The 12,954-nt window shown below is 42.9% G+C and overlaps 1 protein-coding gene across 1 annotated transcript in view; it reads left to right on the forward strand.

The window, feature by feature from the left end:
- The first annotated feature begins 1,662 nt into the window (after positions 1-1,662).
- Positions 1,663-12,954, forward strand: part of SNX7 (sorting nexin 7) — a 72,975-nt gene continuing 61,683 nt past the window's right edge. Inside the window, 1 exon segment of the mRNA XM_032218361.1 lies at positions 1,663-1,890. Within this exon segment, the coding sequence (XP_032074252.1) occupies positions 1,705-1,890 (186 nt within the window). The 5' untranslated portion in view covers positions 1,663-1,704.

Below are 12,954 nucleotides of genomic sequence, written 5' to 3' on the forward strand. Positions count from 1 at the left end.
AAGTACTAGATTTGCTATTGAATATGAGCCTAAAAGACATTAATGAATCATTTATGGCTTGTACATTTCCTAATGTTTAAAAATATGTGGCATGACAAAACCGCGCGTCTCAAAATAGCGGTAATAAAATCTCGTCGCTAAAGCCACGACGTCATCACCTCGCGTCATCACCGCCGCGACAACAGCGCGGCGACAGAAGGGCGCTTTAAAACAGCACGGCGGCAGAAAGCGGATTTAAATTAAGGTAAGGGTTAGGATTAGGTTTAGGGGTTTGCTTTAGGGTTAGATTTAGGTTTAGGTTAGGGTTAGGGTTAGGGTTAGGTTTAGGGTTAGGTTTAGGGTTAGGTTTAGGGTTAGGTTTAGGATGCTGAGTGCTTCGGAAGGCGCGGATTGGCCCTCCGCGATTATGTCATCGCGGTAGGGTCACGTTTTTCCTTAGCGCTTCGAATGGCGCGGATTAGTCTTCGCGTTTATGTCTCCGCAGATAAGGGCTTCGCGGATTTGTGGTGGAACCTAAAAATAAACCCAGTTAATCAGGAAATATTTCCATTCTTTGTACAGAATCATCTTCATTTTTCCCTCTAGTAAACACTAAAAGTGAATATTTTTTACACTTGGATTAGTATATGTAAGGTACAACCAACTTGAACAAAGGCAAATACTAAAAATAAGAGCTATTTCTGATGCGAGAAGGTCTATATATAACTTCATAAATGTGAAAACGGGCCACCAGTCTCTTTTTTTCAGTGCAATATCATATTGGCACAGATCTGGTGAAAACCAACTCTGAAGGCTTCAGCGGTTTCCACTTAATTAAAAGTGGAACTTTGGTCACTAAATGAACTGTTGTAAGTCCCTGTACCAAAATATTCTCACTCTACACCTGTAAGTATGGAAACCCCCCAAATCCCCCCCGTTAGCTTTTTTTTTGGTATGGCGAGCAAAGTTGCACCTGTTCAAACATCCTCAGTCGACAAGCATCATTTCCATGGGGTTATTATGCTGAATTGCTCTTCAGGGCGGAGGGAGTACAGGTAGTCCTCGATTTACAACAGTTCACTTAGCGACCATTCAAAATTACAACAGCACTGGAAAAAAAGCAACCTATGACCATTTTTTCACACATACGACGACCGTTGCAGCATCCTGTGATTTACACTGGGATGCTTGACAACTGACTCACATTTACAACAGGTGGCAGTGTCCCCTGGGTCAGTTAAAAAGCGTGGCAAGAAGTCGTAAAATGGGCGGAAAGCTCACTAAGTGGATACATTTCTCACTTAGCAAAGATAAATTTGGGGCTTCATTGGGATGGCAAGTGGAGGACCACCTGTATCTCCAAATGCCTCCGCATCCCACACCCGCACCTGTTCAAAGGCTTGCCCGACGGAGCAACCGAAGCAGCCTCAGTAGTAGAGCTATTCTTCTGCCTTTCTCGGCGTTCCCGGCATGGAGACGGAGAGGGCACCGGCAGCGATCTTAAAACTAGGCGCCCAAAGGAAGGCGGGCTTCGGTCAGGACTTCGAAGGGACGCCCCGCTCGCACGCCTTCCCTCCGTCTCTCTCCGCCCCTGCGCTGTGCGAGCAAAGGGGCGGCCGGGAGCTCCGCCGGCCAATTGCCGAGCCGAGAGGAGGAGCGCAAACCCGGGCTCGTCCGCGGCGCCCCGCGCGTTACATACAGACGCGCAACCCAAGCCGGGGAAGGATGGAGGGCGAGCGGGGCGAGTCGCAGTCGCCGCGGCCGTTCTCCTCCCCTCCCCTTGGCGGCGAGGCCAAGGCAGCCCGTGCCGAGCCGCCAGCGCCCCGGCCGCTGCTGCTGCTGCCTCCCTCCTCCTCCACCTCGGAGCTGCTGGACTTCGACGACGACGAGGACCTGGAAGTGTTCAGCAAGGTACAGGCGCACGGGGGGGGGGAGGCTCCGCCGGCTGCTCCCGGAGAGCCCAGCGGCCCTCCGCTTTCCCCCGTGGGGCGCTGTGGTGGGTGGGTATCAGGGCAGGTTCCCTCTCGCCGCCTTCCCTGCGTTCACACGGACCCCGGGACACTCGGGAGCGTCCTGAATCTTGTGGAAAGTCCCCCACTCCACGGCCCGCCCTTTACTCTGGAGCCGAGCTAAGCTCGCTTGTCCCGATTTGCGCTTGTGGCGGCCACATCCAAAGCTGCAAAAGAGAAGGAACTTAGCGGGGGGGGGGGAGTTCTTCCCGGGCCAGAAGTTTGCAAAAACACGGCCTGCCCTAACAAGCCCTCGGAGGAAAACCACCTTCCGTTTAGGTAGCGAGCAGGAGGATGGGATAGACCAGTGTTTCCCAACCTTGGCAACTTGAAGATGTCCGGACTTCAACTCCCAGAATTCCCCAGCCAGCATTCGCTGGCTGGGGAATTCTGGGAGTTGAAGTCCGGACATCTTCAAGTTGCCAAGGTTGGGAAACACTGGGATAGACAGAGAGAGAGTGGACAGCCCGAGCCCTGGCGTTGGGTTTGGGGTTCCGTGAAGGGCTTCCAAGTTGCCAAGAGCCAAGGTGGCGCAGTGGTTAAATGCAGCACTGCAGGCTACTGCTAGATCAGCAGGTCAGCGGTTCAAATCTCACCGGCTCAGGGTTGACTCAGCTTTCCATCCTTCCGAGGTGGGTAAAATGAGGACCCAGATTGTTGGGGGCAATATGCTGACTCTCTGTAAAAACCGCTTAGAGAGACCTGAAAGGCCTATGAACCGGTATATAAGTCTACTGCTATTGCTATTGCTATGTTGACTCAGCCTTCCATCCTTCCGAGGTGGGTAAAATGGGGACCCAGATTGTTGGGGGCAATATGCTTGACTCTCTGTAAACCGTTTAGAGAGGCCTGAAAGGCCTATGAAGCGGTATATAAGTCTACTGCTATTGCTATTGCCCCAGAAGAAGCAGGACAAGTTGGAAAGGATTTGGGATAAGGGGAGTGTCCTTTTTTAAGAATGTCTTCCCCCTTTTAGGATAGCAATACCGCTTAGATCAATGCCAAAGGTGCTTTATCAGGAGGCCTATGGACTTCCTTGGTTATTTTTTTCCCTTTAAAGATGTTTCACTTCTCATCCAAGAAGCTTCTTCAGCTCTGACAGGATAGTAGGGAATGGAAGGATTTATAGGTTCCACCACAAATCCGCGGTAGACTAAAGCGTGCTCGACGAAAGTGCGTACGTGAGGTCATCACAGCGTGACGAAAACGGCACGCTGTGAGCGGTAAATTTAAAATTAATGCGAAAACCTTACCCTAACCCCCCCAAACCTAACCCTAACCCTAAGCCTAACCCTAAGCCTAACGCTAAACCTAACACTAACCCTTAACCTAACCCTAACGCTTAACGTAACCCTAAACCTAACCCTTAACCTAACCCTAACCCTAAACCTAACCCTTACCTTTATGTGAATCAGCTTGCTTTAATTTTATTTTAATTTTAATTTAATTTATTTTTAATTTTATTTGTTGCGCTGCTGATGACATCACGTACGCGCTTTGATCGGGCACGCTTTAGTGGACTGCGGTTTTGACGGGTCACGGGATTTATATCCCTTGCTGGTCATTTGCATCCTTTTAGAGGGTCCTTGAAGCACTTGGAGGTTTACCTGTGTCCTCGGGGTCACCTGAATGGCGCTCCTGGTTCCTGTAGGCTGCAGGTTTTTTTCTCTGGAAATCTATTGAAAGGGGGTTCATCCTAAGTCCAGTTGCCTCCTGGTAAAGCTCCTTTGGGACAACCATGACCTAAATGATTAAGAATCTCTACAGGCACTTAGACTTATATACCGTTTCACAGTGGTTTACAGAGTCTGCATATTACCCCCAACAATCGGGATCCTCCTTTTACCGACCTCAGAAGGATGGAAGGCCTGAGTCAACCTTGAGCTGCTCAGATTCGAACTCCTGGAGTGAGCACTGAGTTAGCCTGCAGTACTATATCCTAATGCTCGTGACCCGTCAAAACCGCGGTAGAATAAAGCGCGCCCGACGAAAGCGCGTACGTGACGTCATCAGCAGCGCGATGAAAAAAATTAAAAATAAATTAAATTAAAATTAAATTAAAGCAAGTCGATTCACATAAAGGTAAGGGTTAGGTTTAGGGTTAGGTTAAGGGTTAGGGTTAGGTTTAGGGTTACGTTAAGCGTTAGGGTTAGGTTTAGGGTTAGGTTCAGGGTTAGGTTTGGGGGGGTTAGGGTAAGGTTTTCGCTTTAATTTTAAATTTACCGCTCACAGCGCGATGTTTTCGTCGTGCTGTGATGATGTCACGTACGCACTTTCGTCGAGCGCGCTTTATTCCACCGCGGTTTTGTGGTGGAACCCCTAATGCTATATTCTAACCACTGCCATCAAGGCTCTTAACACTGTTTCTGCCCGATATTGCTTTCTGCAGCTCACAAAAAATTAAGATCCCAAACAGTTTTCCATACGGTAAAGCATTCTGCCAGACTACACTTCCCATTGTTCCCAACAAGTTACCACCGTTTTGGCAGGGGATAATGGAGATTGGAATCCACCACATGTAAAAGGCAAACAAGCTGCATTTCAGTGATCCAAGCTAAAGGATGATTTCTGCCAAAGGCCTGCTGTGGGTATTGGCCTCGTTTCATGTATTTGCAGGCTGCAGTGGAATAAAATATTTGGGCCACACGCTGCATAGGCACTGTAGTATCTTGATGCTGTGTTTCCATGCTTGGCAGATTAGAGAGAGAGAGGGCCTGGGGATGAAGTCGGCTGGGTTCATGGGTTGAGCTGAGCATTTCGAGACTGGAGGTAGCTAATGTCCTTTTTTTTTTTTAGAACAAGATTACCTTTGTAATGAGGCACAGTATAATAGGGAGAGAGAGAGAGAGATTTGAGTCTTGCCTTTGGCTCTGTAGTTCTGGCACTGCTCAGGAATTTGATCTGGATTTGTCCTTCACTGTCGCTACTATGCCAGAAAAGACAGGCTCCACAAATTACTATTTGTTGCACTTAGCAGGACATAATTTGTGGTCACCACTGGCCCTTCTTCCATACACAGAGAATACAGCACTGAACAAATACATCTGACATTGCGAGAATCTTTGTTGTAGGGCAACAAAAGGAGAGTACGCTTTGTTTTGAAATGAAAGTTGGCATAACAGAAATTTGCCTTCTCTGCTTCCCCTCGTGTTGTGCTGACCTTTAGGAGAAACGGAAGTATTCTGTGGCCGATTTCGCCTGTTCTGAAGCCCAGGACAATGACATCAAGTTTGACTTTCCTCCTGCTCACAGAACATTTGCAAGATATTCTGACTATGAATCATTGCCAGGATTGGCAAGTGGCATTGAGGAGAATTAAGGGAGGTTTTTCCTTTGCCAAGATTGTTGGAGCTTTTGCCTCCATCTTACTTTTTACAGGGGATATCTCAAAAACTTGGAAGCCACTCATCCAAATGGACCTAACGATCCTCAAGAATTTTCTACCTTGAGTGCTTCAGAATTTCTTTCAGATTTCTCCTTATTGATGGTTTTAAACTTTATACTTGGGATAGGGAGTGGGGTTGCTATGTCATTATTTTGCCATATATCCCACACAGAAGGCTTTCTGATTGGCTTCCATTTCCTACCTGAGAGAGGAGAAGGAGGTTCACGGAAAGAGTTATTTTGTAATGCTTTCCCTGGGGATTTAATGAAAGGTTTGGAAACAAGGAAGGGTGCAGACATCTGAAGAGATAATTGCATCATGAAAACCAGGAGTTTCACAAACACTCCTTGGCTATCTAGGCATGAAATAAGTGCAAGTGCATGTATCTTTGAATTTTCTTCTCTTCTGAAATAATTTCAAAAGCAAATTCTCTTTCATCAGATTGACTGAGAATTAGTTGGGGAAAATCAGGACTTGGGGATTTGTTCATTCATTCATTCATTCATTCATTCATTCATTCATTCATTCATTGTACTTGAGAGACCGCCTTCTGCCAATTACCTCCCATAGACCCATTAGATCCCACAGATTAGGCCACCTCCGAATTCCATCTACCAGCCAATGCCGGCTGTCGACCACCCGGAGGAGGGCCTTCTCTGTGGCTGCTCCGGCCCTCTGGAACGATCTCCCCGTGGAGATTCGGACCCTCACCACCCTTCAGGCCTTCCGTATAGCCGTTAAGACCTGGCTGTCCCAGCAGGCCTGGGGTTGTTGAGTTCCACCCCTACTCGAATTGGTTGTGCTTGTGTTTTTAAAATTGTCTCTATTGTTGTCTTATTTTTGTCTTACTTTTTGTATGTGTTCCCCTCCCCTTGGCTTTTGTTCAGCCGCCCTGAGTCCCTTTGGGAATAGGGCGGCATACAAGTCGAATAAATCCAATCCAATCCATTCATTTTTGTGTATTGCACTACTTACATTACTTGGAAGGAGAAGGGATGTGGGGCCAATTAAGTTTCTTTCTCTCAAGGTAGTTAACATGCTGCAACTGATTATTAGGAGATCAAAGTCCTCAGTGAAAGGTCATAATTGGAACTGAAAGTTGCACGCAACTTAAATAACTCTCTGGTTCTGCTACTAAATGTTCTCTCTGCTACCAAAAAGAATTGGGCTGCCAATTCACAGAAATCTTCTCTGCTGTTTTCTCATAAATCTACTCCTTATCCTTTGAAAAATCAGGCAGGTTGATACAGGTGCTTTCTGTATGGCTGGTGCATTGCATTAGCTGAAGTGTGAAAAACTAGTCAAACAGGTGAAACAAACAGCGTTGTCTGTATCTGGGGTTGAATTCTACGACTTGTGTCACCTGTTCATAGGTCTTCACAATTTTTTTCATGCTATGTTGTGTACTTTATACCCATCCAACCCCTCTCGGTTTTGTGCAGAGCAGATACACTCAGTATGGCTGTCCATCCTGTCCCTCTTGAGAATGTCAAGGATGAGCAGATCAGATGTTACAAACCTTCAGAAGATCCATTGTCTCCATGAATAACCTTTTGCCCACTTGCCGGGAGACAAAACAGCTGTGATAATAAGATGTGTTCTTACAACAACAGATAGAGAGGATGGAGGGAGGAGTAGAAGGAAAGATAGGAAGGAGAGGAGAAAGTAGAGGAAAAGGAGAGAGGGAAAAGCAGAGGAAGAAGTGGAGGGAATGCAAGAGTAGGAGAGAGGGGAGGAAAGGGAAGAAGAGGGGAAGAGGAGAGGAAGGGGAAGGAGAGAAGGGAAAGGAGAGGAGGAAGGTAGGAAGGAGAGAAGAAAGGGGGGAAGGAAGGAGGGAAGGAAGAGAAGGAGAGAAGAAAGGAAGGAAAGGGAGGAGGAAGTGAAGGAGGGAAGCAGGGAGGGAAGGAAGGAGAGAAGGAAGGAGAGAAGGAAGGGGGAAGGAAGGAGGAAAGGAAGGAGGGAAGGAAGGAGAGAAGGAGAGAAGAATGGAGGGAGGGAAGGGGGAAGGAGGGAGGGAAGGAAGGAGAAAAAAAAAGATGTGTTCTTAATTAGCAATAGCAATAGCAGTTAGACTTATATACCGCTTCATAGGGCTTTCAGCCCTCTCTAAGCGGTTTACAGAGTCAGCACATTGCCCCCAAAGTCTGGGTCCTCATTTCACCCACCTCGGAAGGATGGAAGGCTGAGTCAACCTTGAGCCGGTGAGATTTGAACCGCTGAACTGCAGATAACAGTCAGCTGAAGTGGCCTGCAGTACTGCACCCTAACCACTGCGCCACCTCGGCTTAATTCTGCTATGGTTGATTATGTACAGGTGCCATTCAGTTGGTGTCAGCTCTTCATGACTTCATGACATACAGTAGATTTTCTCCATGACAATATGCCTTTAACCTGGTCTTCCAATGTTGCATCTATTAATCTCTGCAATTGAGTGTATCCACCTTGCTGCTGTCATTATCTTTTTTTTCTCTTTCTTTCAACTTTCCCAGAATTAAAGCCTTCTCTGGAGAAGTTACTTCTCATTTATAGTCTAACTGAAACTCATGTATGTTTTAGGGTAATAATAAAAATGCCACATCACAAATACAAGGAATCAGTTCAAAAGTAGCACTCTGGGTGGGCTTATACATTCAATCCTAGAAATAATCTACTCAAAATAAGATCCACCGTGGTAAATTTGAGCATTGTTGTTCTATCTTCTTTGCTTTAGCTCAAGGTTTCATCTGCAGGGCAAATAGGAATTTTTGAAAAAAGAAATGAGTGTCTTCAATAGTTTGTGCATTTGAACCTTTGATCAAAATACCTGAAACCTTGATGTCCAAGACAGGCCCAAGACATGTTTAACTTCAGTTTATTTACTATTTGTAGTTTTAGTTTATTATTCGTCTTATGCTAGCAAATAAGATACAGGGTGGGAAACCTGAGGAATTGGAGATTCCTGAAGAAAATATTTTATATATTTACCAAAAGACCATCAGAGGTGCAATGAATTGACTTCTCTCAAGTACATTTGCAATAGAGAGAAAGCCTTTGCCTCTGTCCCAGTGACTTGCAATTACAGATGTTAGGAGGATTCAAAAACAATCTTCAAAACATCTACCTGCAACAGGTAGGTTATTACTTAGTTCAAAGAAGCCAAGAAGATGTTAAGTCTTGGGCTAAGATCTTGTTTCTTTAAGCATTTTTACTAATAAATGTGATCCAAAAATATTGCTTTTTCTTCTTGATTTAGCACATTGCTATTAAACAACATATTTATTTGTTCAATCCATTAAGCCAAAACCTATGATGTAGCATGATGTATGAACTTGGTCAATGTCAAAGATGTAATCTATGGTTCAACAGAAAAATAGGAAATAGTGAAAGCCTTGAGAGTGGAGTCTAATAATTATAACCAAAGCCAGAGTTATAGCAATAGCAGTTAGACTTATATACCGCTTCATAGGGCTTTCAGCCCTCTCTAAGCGGTTTACAGAGTCAGCATATCGCCCCCACAATCTGGGTCCTCATTTTACCCACCTCGGAAGGATGGAAGGCTGAGTCAACCTTGAGCCGGTGAGATTTGAACCACCAAACTGCAGATAGCAGTCAGCTGAAGTGGCCTGCTGAAGTGGCCTGCAGTACTGCACTCTACCCACTGCGCCAGTTATGTGGGACAACCAACTTGAACAAAGGCAAATACTAAAAATAAGAGCTGTTTCTGATGCAAGAAGGTCTATATATAACTGGGATAATGAATCCATAATTCTCCAGTTTTATCTAAATTGCAACTCAAGGAGCCACATCCAGCAGGACAATTGCAAATAATGGTGGGAGCTGCAGGTCAGCAATATCTAGAAAACAACAAGTCTCTGAAACAGACCTTTTAATCTATCAGAAACACTGATTGGGTGTGGGAGGATTTAGGGATCAGATGGTGATAATCTTTAAATGCATCAAAAATGAATTATTTCCATGGTAGATCTAAAATGTAAAAAAATTTCTATTCTATAACATTGTTCCGGTGATTGGTTTGAAGTTAGATGTTCATCAGGACAAATCCTAAATCCTAATGTGTTTTCCTAAAAATTAAGGGAAATGACATTTATAGAGTAGTAGCTGTACAAGACAACAGACATTTTTCATTCTTGAAACACTGTGCTCAGTTATGTGTAGGACAGAAATGTATGGAATGAAAAATCTAAACGTCAGCATCTTACCAGATAAGTACTAGATTTGCTATTGAATATGAGCCTAAAAGACATTAATGAATCATTTATGACTTGTGCATTTCCTAATGTTTAAAAATAAACGCAGTTAATCAGGAAATATTTCCATTCTTTGTACAGGATCATCCTCATTTTTTCCTCTAGTAAACACTAAAAGTGAATATTTTTTATACTTGGATTCGTATATGTAAGGTTGTTTAACCTTAGATATTTATCAAATGTTTCTTGATTGGACTTTGGCAAGACAAGTGGGATAACGTTTATTCATATCTGAAAAAGAGGGGTTGGTGCAAAGGAGTAACCCGACCTATTCTCCCGTTCCTATTCTCTTTTCCAACTTCTCATCACCTTACCCAAATTTATTACTATTTCCAACCCAATGGAAATTTATTACTATTCCCAGTGCATAAATGTTGATGATGTCAACACCCAGGTATCTATTAAGCTATGGGAAAATAGAGAAAGAAGTGCCAGTGGATTTAAGAGGAGACTGTATCATGTTGATACAGGCGATCAATTGCTTCAAGTGACCTTTTTATAATATGTAGTAAAGATCTTTATCTAGTTGGACTTCTGCCAAGTTTGAATTGAGGACAGTCACACAACATGTTGAAGTACAAATTGCCCAATCTCACTTTCATTTAAGCCTATTATAGTGTACTGTACAAACGAATCCTGGTGACTTGGAGGGGATCACTATATCTCAAATATATTTATATGGCTTGGAAAGATAGATAGCATAGTTCCATTAATATATATTTTTTGGCAATATTGGCCTAAAGGGCACTGAAATCGCAAATAACTGAGGATGAACATATTACATCTGCTGGAAAATTACCTATATTTGTAATGTGCATAAGAAACTATTAATATATGTTTGTTAAATTTAAATCCTGCCCACCTTACCGATAAAGTGACTGTGTTGTTGCTTAAGGTTGCTTAAGATGGGTGGTTATATAAATCTTTATCATAAATCAGGTTTTCTATTTATGAGTCACACTATGTGAACCAGTAAACAAGTCCCATGTGAACCAGTAAATTGTGAATCCAGTAAAATCTCAATAGAACTCAAAAATTAATATTTAGCAAGAGGTGGAATCTGCCCACGCAAGCCAGAGATCCCTTCCTAATACCCCATTTTGGATTGGTGCTTTTTGGAATCTCTTGTCCTTGTTTGGAAACAGATTGATCTAGAAAACCTGTAGATATTAAGCAAATTGAATATTTCATTTAAATATTGCAGGATGTAATGCTAAATTGCAGATAGCTGTGGCAAATCTTTTTGTTTTGTTTTTTTTCTTTTCATAAAGTTTATTTAGAAAAAAAGTGCAAACACTTCCTAAAAACTGTCTAGTCACCAAATAAGGAAGAGGTTATTGAATGCAGCGAAGTGAGTGAAAACGAGGGTGCTGGATTCATTTTTGTTAATGTTTTACTGCAGAAGGTTCTGTTATTGATTATTTGGGATTATTGTTTGATAAAGAATGTCATGCTCCTTCAGGAAGGAAAAAAATGTGAAAGTCAGGTGTGATTTCTGACGACTGTAGAAACACATCACACAATGTGTGATGAATATGATTCATCATCAATATGATTCACAATTCCCTTCTTTGAGGATATTGTTTTTTTTTAAAGGTTCCCCCTGCACACGTGCTAGTTGTTCCATACTCTAGGGGGCGTGCTCATTCTCGTTTCAAAGCCAAAGAGCCAGAATTGTCTGAAGACGTCTCTGTTGTCATGTGGCCAGCATGACTAAACACCAAAGGTGCACGGAACGCTGTTACTTTCCCACCAAAGGTGGTACCTATTTTTCTATTTGCATTTTTTACGTGCTTTCAAACTGCTAGGTTGGCAGAAGCTGGGACAAGTAACAGGAGCTCACTCTGTTACGCAGCGCTAGGGATTCGAACCACCAACCTTTCTGTTTAACTGTTTAATAAATTTATAGGCGGCCCAATCCCGAAGGACAAGCTCAGGTCTTACCCACTGAGTCACTGCGTCCCCCTTTTTAAAAAGTTTTTTAAAAATACTTCCCAATCTTTCTTACAGTCCAAGGTTTTCCCTAACCTCTCACTAACCAAATCCCATCTTGCATATTTTTCTGAGATCAATCATGGCCACCTTCTGTGACTGATTCAGAAAAGTAAAATACTACTAATAATAGCAGTAATAATCTGAACGACAATTTTTATCCACTATTTGCACCCTAAAATTTCTTTTTTGGTTGGAGATACAGAAACAAAGCATCATCTAGGGTTTTGCAAAATGGAACGTGGCATTTCAGACCTTTGAGGATTTGGTAGAAAAAGGAAGTTAAGAACAAGGGAAAGAGTAATCATAAATATTCTGCTCTCCATTTTCTGATATTCTGGTTTAGTTTCAGGAATGATTTTATTTTATAGGTAGTGAATGGCGAGTCCTGGAATGAAGCATTTCATTTTTTTTTTCCTCATAGAGACAATAGGGTGGGGAAAGTAAATGCTTCAGCTTATAATGATTTATGCAGGCATTTGGAATTCATATATTAAATCACTGCAGTCTAAAATTCACCTTGGTTCAGAGCTTTTCAGCTTATTTTATAGTTAAGTACCTACACTTTTCTCAGATCAGTTTTCCAGCTCTCCAATCAACTGAGCGTTTAGTTCCAAGCCTTCGTGAACACAGCTTGCTAACTAACTCCAAAAATTTTAGACAACAAAGCCTTGAAATACCGCTTCGGGTGCTTGTATTGCTTATTTTAAAGACAGCTTATTGTTGTCTCTGGATTTTGCAAACATTAATAGAAGTGTTCCTGCAAAATCAATATTAATAGGAAGGAAATTCCCTTGTTGTCATACTTCTCCATCTGCATTCATCTGCAAAGTTTGCTGCCTAACCAAAACATTATTTTCTTAGCACACAAATACCTGGAAACAAATTGACTTCATATATCATTCCTTGCTGCTTGCTCAGTGGAAATAAAATAGCTCTCTAAGTAGTGAAAAATGAGAATCTTAAAACTGTCAAGTTTAATAATCCAGATTATTACTCAAAATATAAACTCAAAGTACATACATTTTAGAAAACGCTTGGCTGCGTGGCATAAAGTTGCCCCCGCAGCACAGAAACTTTGAATGGAGTCTTAGGGGATGATAACGTGGAGCATATCATGTTCCTATTGTGCATGAAAGTTGGGATTCATATTCTTAGATCCTTTCTTTGCTGTATCTAAGGAAAAAAAATATGTTTCTAGTTGCACCCGATTACCTTCTTTGAAATCAGTTCAAGGTAATTAGCACAATGACTTCCTGGAAACTAGCATCATGTAGTGTAGTGTAGTGTAGTCAAGGGATGTGAATTATGAGAAGATGAGGTCCCAGTTGATGCCTCTTAA

The sequence above is a fragment of the Thamnophis elegans genome, chromosome 5, assembly GCF_009769535.1.
Source record: "Thamnophis elegans isolate rThaEle1 chromosome 5, rThaEle1.pri, whole genome shotgun sequence".
NCBI classification, from domain to species: domain Eukaryota; kingdom Metazoa; phylum Chordata; class Lepidosauria; order Squamata; family Colubridae; genus Thamnophis; species Thamnophis elegans.